Below are 10,451 nucleotides of genomic sequence, written 5' to 3'. Positions count from 1 at the left end.
CAGTTTTCTAAGGGCTTATTTATATACAAAAAAAGAGAGAAATAGGACTTTTCTAATCTAAAATAAGAGTGTCCATACAAAGGTTTTGCACCAGTTTGACTATCCTCATTTTGTTAAATTGGGACTCAAACTGTATAGATCAGGGGTCAGCAACCTTTCAGAAGTGATGTGCCAAATCTTCATTTATTTACTCTAACTTAAGGTTTTGCGTGCCAGTAATACATTTTAACATTTTTAGAAGGTCTGTTTCTATAAGTCTATAATATAACTAAAATATTGTTGTATGTAAAGTAAATAAGGTTTTTAAAATGTTTAAGAAGCTTCATTAAAATAATAAATTAAAATGCAGAGCCCCTTGGACCAGTGGCCAGGACTCGGGCAGTGAGAGTGCCACTGAAATCATGCTTACGTGCCGCTTTGGCATCGCGTGCCAAGGTTGCCTAACCCTGGTGTAGATCAACCTTAGGCTCCTACTTCCAACAAGGTAATATGCTTTGCCGTACATACATCTCTATCATCATAAAGCAGTAGCAGAGCAGACAGGAGCTGCAGACAGGGGAGTTTGAGAGGAGTTTGACAGAGGGAGGCTTACAATGGTTAGGAAGACCCGCAACACCGTGGCAGCACTGCTTCTGTCTCCCCACTGCGCTGTAGCCAGACAGAGCACAGAGCATGGATGCTTCTACCCAGATTCTGGTGTGGTTTGCAAAGACTGTAACTTGCAATTTCCACTTACTGATATCCAGGCTGGGGGGGCATCCAATGTGAAAGGTGTCTACTGGTGGAATCTCTCAGGCAGCAGATGGAGAGCTACAGGAGGTGGTAGCTAGGTTGAGGAGCATCCGTATCCATGAACATTCCTGGACAGTGTCCATGTGGAGACAGCTGAGGTAGCTGTCCCAGTTCACAGGACTGCTGACACACCACTGGTGGAGGAGAGATGGCTCAGGGTGGACACTGGCAGCTGATTACTTTCTGCAGCAGGCAGTGCTCCACTCCTGCTGCAACCCTCTCTGCCATGGCAATAGGTAACCATTATGCTCTTCTTGATACAAGAGAGAAGAATCACCCCCTACAGTAAAGGAGGAGAAGCCTTGTACCCCTAAGGCTGGGAGGTCTGTGCCAACTGAAAATAGGAAACGTAGGGTAGTGGTGGTCGGAGACGCCCATCTGTCGCCCTGACATTTCATCTCGGGAGGCTGCCTGCCAGGGGCTTGTATCCAAAATGTTACTGGATCGAGGATTATCCAGCCTTCTGACTACTACCCCATGCTACTCACACATGTGGCGCAAATGATACTGCCGAGGTGTGAGCCGAGCGGATAAAGAGACCTACAGGGCTCTGGGATACGGGTGAAGGAGTTTGGGAGCGCAGTGGTATTTCTTGTTCTTCACCTGTTCAAAGGTAGGGCCGGGCAGAGACAGAGGCATCATGGAGGGAATGCCTGCTCGCAAAGATGGTGTCCGCCAGGAGGGGCTTTTGGCTTCCTCGACCAAAGGATGCTATTCGAGGAAGGACTGCTAGGCAGAGATGGCGTTCACCTTTCAAGGAGGGGAAAGACCCTACTTGCACACAGACTGGCTAACCTAGTGAGGAGTGCGCTTTAAACTAAGTTCGACGGGGACAGGTGAGCAAAGCCCACAGGTAATGAGGAACATGAAAGACCTGGAGATGGGTCGGAAACAAGAGGGAGAGTAGCTATAATGGCAGAGAGAAAGGAGAGTCAGGGCAAACTGGGAGGCAAAGATCAAACCAGTATCTTAGATGCCTATATACAAATGTGAGAAGTATGGGTAATAAGCAGAAGAAACTGGAAAGTGCTAATAATAAATACAAGTATGACCATTGTGGCATCACTGAAACTTGAATGGGATAATACACATGATTGGAATATTGGTGTGGATAGGTATAGTTTGCTCAGGAAGGATAGAACAGGGGCAAAAGGGAGGAGGTTGTTGCCTTTTATATTAAAATGATGTACACACTTGGATTGAGGTGGAGATGGACATAGGAGATGGAAGTGTTGAGAGCCTCTGGTTAGGATAAGTAAGGGGTATAAACAAGAGTGATGTCATGCTAGGAGTATACTTAAGGCTACCTAACCAGGTGGAAGAGGTGGATGAGGCTTTTTTTTTAAAGAACTATCAAAATCATCCAAAGCCCAAGATTTGGTAGTGATGGGGGACTTCAACTATCCAGATATATGTTGGGAAAAAATAACACCGCGGGCACAGACTATCCAATTAAGTTCCTGGACGGCATTGCAAGACAACTTTTTATTTCAGAAGGTAGAAATAAGCTATCTGGTGGGGAAGCTTGTTTCTAGACTGGATTTTAACAAATAGGGAGAAAACTCCATTTAAGAATTTTACAGTAGAAGGGAGCTTGGTTGAAAAGTGGTCATGAAATCATCCAGAGTTTGCAATTCTAAGGAAGGGTAGAAGGGAGTACAGCAAAATAGAGACAATAGTTTCAAGAAGGTGTTTGGTAAGCTCAGAAAGAGCTGATAGGTAAGGTCCCATGGGAATCAAGACTGAGGGGAAAAAACAACTGAGGAGAGTTGGCAGTTTTTCAAAGGGACACTATTAAGGGCCAAAAGCAAGCTATTCCGATGGGTAGGAAAGATAGAAAATAGGCAAAAGAGACCACCTTGGCTTAAACCACGAGATCTTGCATGACTAAAAATAAAAAGGAGTCATATAAAGAATGGAAACTAGAGTCAAGATTACAAAGGAGAATATAGGCAAATAACACAGGATGCAGGGGCAAGATTAGAAAGGCAAAGGCACAAAATGAGCTCAAACATGAGCTACAGGAAATAAAAGGGAAAACAAGAAGACTTTTTATCAAATACATTAGAAGCAAAGAGGAAAACCAAGGACAGGTAGGCCCACTGCTCAGTGAGGAGGGAGAAACAGTAACACAGAAACTTGGAAATGGCAGAGATGCTTAATGACTTCTTTGTTTCGGTCTTCACTGTAGAAGTCTGAAGGAATGTCTAACATAGTGAATGCTTATGGGAAGGGGTGGTTAGAAGATAAAATAAAAAATAGAGCAAGTTAAAAATCACTTAGAAAAAGTTAGATGCCTGCAAGTCCACTAAGGCCTGCATGAAATGCATCCTAGAATACTCAAGGAGTTAATAGAGGAAGTATCTGAGCCTCTAGCTATTATCTTTGGAAAGTCATGGGAGACAGGAGAGATTCCTGAAGACTAGAAAAGGGCAAATATAGTGCCCATCTATAAAAGGGAAATAAAAACAACCCAGGAAACTACAGACCAGTTAGTTAACTTCTGTGCCGGGGAAGATAATGGAGCAAGTAATTAAAAAATCATCTGCAAACACTTGGAAGTGGTAAAGGTGATAGGGAATAGCCAGCATGGATTTGTAAAGAACAAATCATGTCAAACCAATCTGATAGCTTTCTTGATAGAATAACGAGCCTTGTGGATAAGGGAGAAGCAGTGGATGTGGTATACCTAGACTTTAGTAAGCATTTGATACAGTCTCGCATGATATTCTTACCAATAAATTAAGCAAATACAACTAGTTGGGGCTACTATAAGGTGGGTGCATAACTGGCTGGATAACCATATTCAGAGAGTAGTATTAATGGTTCCCAAATCCTGCTGGAAAGGTATAACAAGGGGGTTCTGCAGGGGTCTGTTGTTGGGACCATCTCTGTTCAATTATCTTCATCAACAACTTAGCTAATGGCATAGAAAGTACGTTTATAGGTTTGCAGATGATACCAAACTGGGAATGATTGCAACTGCTTTGGAGGAAGGGTCATAATTCAAAATGATCTGGACAAATTGAAGAAACCGTCTTGAGGTAAACAGGATGAAGTTTAATAAAGACAAATGCAAAGTGCTCCACTTAGGAAGGACAATCAGTTTCACACATACAGAATGGGAAGAGACTGTCTAGGAAGGAGTATGGCAGAAAGACATCTAGGGGTCATAGTGGACCACAAGCTAATATAAGTCAACAGTGTGATACTGTTGCAAAAAAGCAAACATGATTCTGGGATGCATTAACAGGTGTGTTGTAAACAAGCCACGAGAAGTCATTCTTCCGCTCTACTCTGCTCTGGTAGGCCTCAACTGGAGTATTGTACCAGTTCTGGGCACCGCAATTCAAGAAAGATGTGGAGAAATTGGAGAGGGTCCAGAGAGAAGCACAAGAATGATTAAAGGTCTTGAGAACATGGCCTATGAAGGAAGGCTGAAAGAATTGGGTTTATTTAGTTTGGGAAAAGAGAAGACTGAGAGGGGACATGATAGAAGTTTTCAGGTATCTAAAGGGTGTCATCAGAGGAGGGAGAAAACTTGTTCACCTTAGCCTCTAATGATAGAACAAGAAGCAATGGGCTTAAAACTGCAGCAAGGGAGATTTTAGTTGGACATTAGGAAAAAGTTCCTAACTGTCAGGGTAGTTAAACACTGGAATAAATTGCCTAGGTAGGTTTGGAATCTCCATCTCTGGAGATATTTAAGAGTAGGTTGGATAAATGTCTATCAGGGATGGTCTAGACAGTATTTGGTCCTGCCATGAGGGCAGGGGACTGGACTCGATGACCTCTCGAGGTCCCTTCCAGTCCTAGAGTCTATGAATCTATGAATCATCTTTAATGGATTAAAGGGACTGTTAGGTATTTTTTTAGATAAATGAATATTACATATTTTATAGGAAAATCCTACATATTTTAATAGAAATCAAACCAACAGTTGTATAAATAAAATAGGAGCTCTATAAAAGTGATTCTTTAAACCTAAGAATGTATCGTATACTACTGGACCATACTCTCTCCCCTCTTTGAGGGGACTATAATGAATCTCCCCATTCACAATGCAAGTGGGCGCCGGCCAAGACCCATCTCCCTCCAGTGGGAGCCAATAGCTTTTCCAGTGAGTCTCACAGCTCCATTCAGATTCCTCTGCACTTTAGGGTTCCCTAGTACCGACAGTCCAGAACACACTGCACTTCTCACAAGAGCATTCTTCACTCTGGGACATAAATACGAGTTTAAGCCCATTTGCACAGAAGTTTAGCAGGACCCAAGAGATGCTATCAGGTCCCAGCACTGTCAGGTGAACATTGCAATTCTTTCCCTAAAGGCCGCAATCATTTTAACTCCTCTGATCCTGGGTTGGGTGTGGACTCAGAATGTGGCAGCACTGACCATTTCTGTTTTCGCCAGTTAATACCTACTTGTTTTTAAATATTCATGCTAACATTATGGCCTGACAATTGCTAGTATTCCTTTACAAAACTAATACAAATCAAATATTCATCCTCTATCATATATAGCCGGGATACTTTGAGTCAGCTGATGTTGTGGGATTGCTATTGAAGTTAAAATTGGCTATGCAGGGATCGTGTAATTGTTCCTGCAACAGCATTTGAATGTATATAAAAAAAATTTGATGCAGGTCACTTGTCTCCAACTACCCACCTTTTTTCAGTAGGGAGTACTGTACGGTATGTTTGAATTAGTACCTACAGCTCTGAAAGAAGAAACCCACTCACCCTATCTAATGTTTTTCTAAGATGCTCATCACCACATGATTTACAACTGCTTGTTGCTTTGAAAAAGTTGGTTCCAAATAGTGCCTGCTTCTCTTACTTACTAAAAACAATTTTCTGTGAAGAGTCAGTATTTCATGGGAAAATCTGATCAAGTGGTATTGTTAAATCTGAACAAAGATATAATGAAAAATAAATGTAGAATTGTTAAACTACTTGTGGGAGATCATGAAAACATGTATGTGATGCATTCGCTTCTGTTTGTAATACGATTGCATGTGAAGGGTATGGTTGTGTTTATTTTAGATAAAATGTGGTTTACAGGGTGCTTATGCATAGGGAAGCATGCTGTGGCTCATCAGCCTCAGAACATTCTGGAGAAGGCCACGGGGAGGGGTGTGAGCTCAGCATGTGGACTGATTGGTTAGAGGTTCATGTTATGTAAGTTGTTATATAACTTGTTATATAAGCACCATATGCTATAAAGTAGCAAGGGGAAGGGTTCCTTGCTGGAGGGACTCTGCCTGATTCTTTGTACCAGTGGCTTTCTTTGTGCACATGTCGAATAAAGCTTTATTAAATTGAATTGAATCGCATTGGATTGAAGTCCCATGATTTCTACCCAGCATCAGACTCACTGGGAACCACCAAATCCCAGCACATGAGTAGTCTGTTCTTAAATATTAAATATGCATTTACCTTCTCCAGCTAGCCCAGAAACAAAATTGATACATTAGCTCTTTAGCAAGTGAAAATCATTTTCAATTTCATTAGTTTGCTTTATTTTTTTCATGCATTCGGTAATTTCAATATGTCGCAGTGAAAGATGCTATTGACCAGCTTTTAAAAAAATATATAGTGAATGTACTGTATCTTAAAAAATGTGATTCATTGTTGCTAGGCTTATATTTTCAATCTTATTTCAGTTTTTATGTTATTGTTAACATGAAGCCAACTATTTAACACAGGGCACAATAGTTATGGATGAATCCAAGCCCCTGCTGTCAGCACAAATGCTGTGTCTTGCTGTGCTCCCAGCACAAGTACACAGGAATATGTGTGGACAGAGGATTAAGAGGGTATGGAAGCAGCTGAGATTGGAAACCAGAGGTTTGCCATTTTGATTCTTTGTGCTACATATTATTTCATTTCATTTGGCAATCCATTAAATAAGTAAGTGTGTGATTTTTTTAAGTCACACCCAAGGGTATTGACTATTTTCAAGATTTCTATAAATCTCAACCTATTTTACTGTCCATGTCCCACTGATAAATGTCAAACAGGCATTCCTGTTTCATCTCCCACTGGTTGGCCCTTGCCCATTAATAAACCATCTTTATCAACTGCCTGGCTGCTGAGCTCAGGTACTACTGATAGGTTTAAAAAGTTCACATCAGCCTGTGTCTCTGCTGCTCACCCCATGTCACTGAAGAGTCACTTTTGGAGTGAGCAACAAAACATGTTGTTCCCACAAGAGTTAATTTAGCATGACTGGAGACATGCAGATCAGCAGCCAGGGGACTAAGAAAGAGGAAAGAGAAACATTTCCACAAAATGGAAACAATCTGATTTTTAAAATTTGAATGGGGAGGAAAGACTAGAAGGAAAACAAGAACCAGAGAAATTAATGTGGTCTTGTTCTAGAAAACATTCCTGGGACATGGAGATTAAAAGAGGTGTAATAGGGTGGTCTGTCCCTTTAAAGGCTGAGGGGCAGGGAGCTAGGGTGACCAGATGTCCAGATTTTATAGGGACAGTCCAGATATTCGGGCCTTTTTCTTATATAAGTGGCTATTACCCTCCACTCCCGTCCCAATTTTTCACACTTGCTATCTGGTCATCCTACAGGGAGCAGTGAGCCCTGTTCTGAAGAGAAGCCCAGCAGGCAGGTGCTGAGAAGCGGCCAGTCCAGCAAGACAGCATTTTGTGATTGGATCTGATTCACAGGTGGAGGCTATAAATAAGGGCCCCAGGCCATGAAATAGCCTGAGACCAAAAAACAGCTCAGAGTACACTCTCCTATGGGCTGCAGTTGATTTTTGTACAGTACATCCACTTTCTAACCATATGTGGGTGCACTGTATTATAACTAGTCTGGAACCAAGACAGTAAAAATGTAGTAATTAGGGCTGTCCATTACTTGCAGTTAATTCACACAATTAACTCAAAAGATTGTGATTAAAAAATTAATAGCGATTAATCACAATTCTAATCGCATTGTTAAACAATAGAATACCAATTCTATATAAGAAAAAGGCCCAAATTGAAATGTATTAAATATTGTTGATGTTTTTCTAGATTTTCAAATATATTGATTTCAAATACAAAGTATACAGCACTCACTTTATATTATTTTTATTACAAATATTTGCACTGTACAAATGATAAACAAAAAATATTTTTAATTCACCTCATACAAATACTGAAGTGCAATCCCTTTATCATGAAAGTGCAACTTACAAATGTAGCTTTTTTTGTTACATAACTGCTCTCAGAAACAACATAATGTAAAACTTTAGATCCTACAAGTCCACTCAGTCCTACTTCTTGTTCAGCCAATCACTAAGAAAAATAAGTTTGTTTACATTTTCGAGAGATAATGCTGCCTGCTTATTTACAATGTCACCTGAAAGTGAGAACAGGCATTCACATGGCACTTTTGTAATAAAAAGTGAAATATAAAGTGAGCACTGTACACTTTGTATTCTGTATTATAATTGAAATCAATATATTTGAAAGTGTAGAAAACAATCCAAAATATTTAAATAATGGTACTCTATTATTGGTTAATGGTACGATTAAGTTTTTAATCTTTCAATTAATTTTTTCAATCATGCGATTAATTGAGATTAATTTTTAATCACTTGACAGCCCTAGTAGTAATACATTTCATTGACCATAATGTTTCATTAGACAAAGTTAATTAATTTATTCCAATTTGTATATCTATTTTAAAGAACAAAAATGAACAAATATACCCACTAGAGATGTACAGTACCAGAATCTCGATACTCACTGAGGCAGACCAAACTAAGGCTAAAAACCCCTAAAACCCTGAAAAACTGAGTGACAAACTCACAGGTTAACATTAGTGGGGCAGGAGATCAATTAAGCACTTCAAAAGCTGATTTTTGGGGGGAAAAAATTACATTTATGTGACCTGCTCTATCACACTATGTATGGCATTTGATCATGTAGCAGCAATGAGTCTATTGTAATAACCCAGAATATAGTGCTAACTAGCATGAGGATACTCCAACCTCCACCCAAGTTACGGTGAGTCAAAGATTTGACTTGTTCTGCATTGGCGGTGGTTCTAGTCTAGCTGCTAGCTCATAGTGGGTATTTCTTATTGGTTTCCACCCAAGTTATTTTGTGTAGTCATTGAGAAAATCTCTAATGCACTTGTACAACTTTACTTAAATATTTATCTTTGTTTTTAATTTTCTCCAACATTATGCAGTCTTTTTGCCACAGCAGTAATTAGGGCAGCTCCCTTTCCACTTCCATCTTCAGACAGCATGAAAGTCACATCACACTGAGGTGCCATTTCTTTCACTGTTTCCCGTAAAATCCCAGAAAAACTAAAAGGAAAAAGAAACCAACACTTTACAATGTGTAAACGGAGTGATCATTTCTACTTTTTTATAAATTATTTAAATCACCACTTATTTAATTATTGTGTATTCTGAAATTTTTAGTTTGCTGATTTTATGCTCATAATTATCATATATGACCACCATAATGTACCCCCAGGAATAAGGGATCCTGAGTGCATCCATGTTGTTCACATCCTTTTTTCACTAACCCAGACTAAAAAAGGTTTGTTTCACCTATAGGAAGCAAGGGGCCAAACAAATAAGAGTGCATCAAACAACATCTTCCTTTGGTTCTCCCCCTGTCCCTTCAGTATATTCTGCCTCCTACAACAGGAAACAGAAACAAATTCTTCCATCCTGTGAGACTGTGAGAGAAGAGGACCCATTTCCTCAGAGGGAACCATGTGTCACTTAATGTTGTTTCTCTCTCTAGTACGCAGCAGCAGGCAACACTGGGTTCCAGATTCTTTTAATATAAAGAAGCACTGAGGCCTTCTGTGGCGCTACTAGCCTAGCCAACTCTTTGCCATCTCACCCATTGCACTTTAGGGGAATTTCACTTTGCCTGTTCCAAGGGGTGCAATAGTGAACATGGAGCTTTTTAGGGGCCAAGGGGATCTGATGATGAAGTCCCATCAGGAGCTAATGCAGGAATTTGTACTGCAGGTGATTCAGGAGAGAAAAGAAGGGAAGAAGAGATGCCAAAAGAAAATACACCTCTACCCCAATATAACGCCACCCGATATAACACGAATTCGGATATAACGCTGCAAAACAGCCCTGCGCTGGGGGCGGGGGGGCTGCCCGTTCCGGCAAATCAAATGAAGTTCGATATAACACGGTTTCACCTATAACGCGGTAAGATTTTTTGGCTCCTGAGGACAGCGTTATATCAGGGTAGAAGTGTAGTTCAATCTATGGAAACGTTTCCATAGCCTAAGTTGGTCAGTTGGGAGATGGCAACTATAAATTCCTCTGTATAAAATGTGTGAAAAGTTAATGTAATCTGGAAACATTTTAACTGCAAACAAAAAAAGTTGCACTTCCCATCTTGGTCAGTTTTCATTCAGTTTTCCTACCTTCCCTACCATCATGAACTGAAGAGAGCAGAGAAGCCTCATATTTTAGAAACTACTGAGGATGATAGGCAGTCTTCCTTCTGCAAAGCGGGTCTTCTGATGTGGCTAGTTTGGCAGCAAATACCTTCCTCTCCCCTCGTTAGACCTCATTCAGGGAACATGGATATAACCTCAGCAACTAGCGTAACCTTCCACTTGAACAAGGCCACCTCTTTGGCAAAAATTTGGCCAAAGTCATCACC

General features: G+C 40.5%; 1 protein-coding gene across 1 annotated transcript in view; it reads right to left on the bottom strand.

The window, feature by feature from the left end:
- Positions 1 to 7,884: 7,884 nt before the first annotated feature.
- HKDC1 (hexokinase domain containing 1) overlaps positions 7,885 to 10,451 on the bottom strand; it is a 41,624-nt gene continuing 39,057 nt past the window's right edge. Inside the window, exon 18 of the mRNA XM_032795217.2 lies at positions 7,885 to 9,115. Coding sequence (XP_032651108.1) covers positions 8,971 to 9,115 — 145 coding nt within the window. The 3' untranslated portion in view covers positions 7,885 to 8,970. The remainder of the gene's footprint in view (positions 9,116 to 10,451) is intronic.

This window comes from Chelonoidis abingdonii, chromosome 15 (genome assembly GCF_003597395.2).
Source record: "Chelonoidis abingdonii isolate Lonesome George chromosome 15, CheloAbing_2.0, whole genome shotgun sequence".
Lineage (NCBI taxonomy): Eukaryota > Metazoa > Chordata > Testudines > Testudinidae > Chelonoidis > Chelonoidis abingdonii.
Note: the sequence above shows the minus strand (reverse complement) of the source record. Positions and strands in the feature narration are given on the sequence as shown.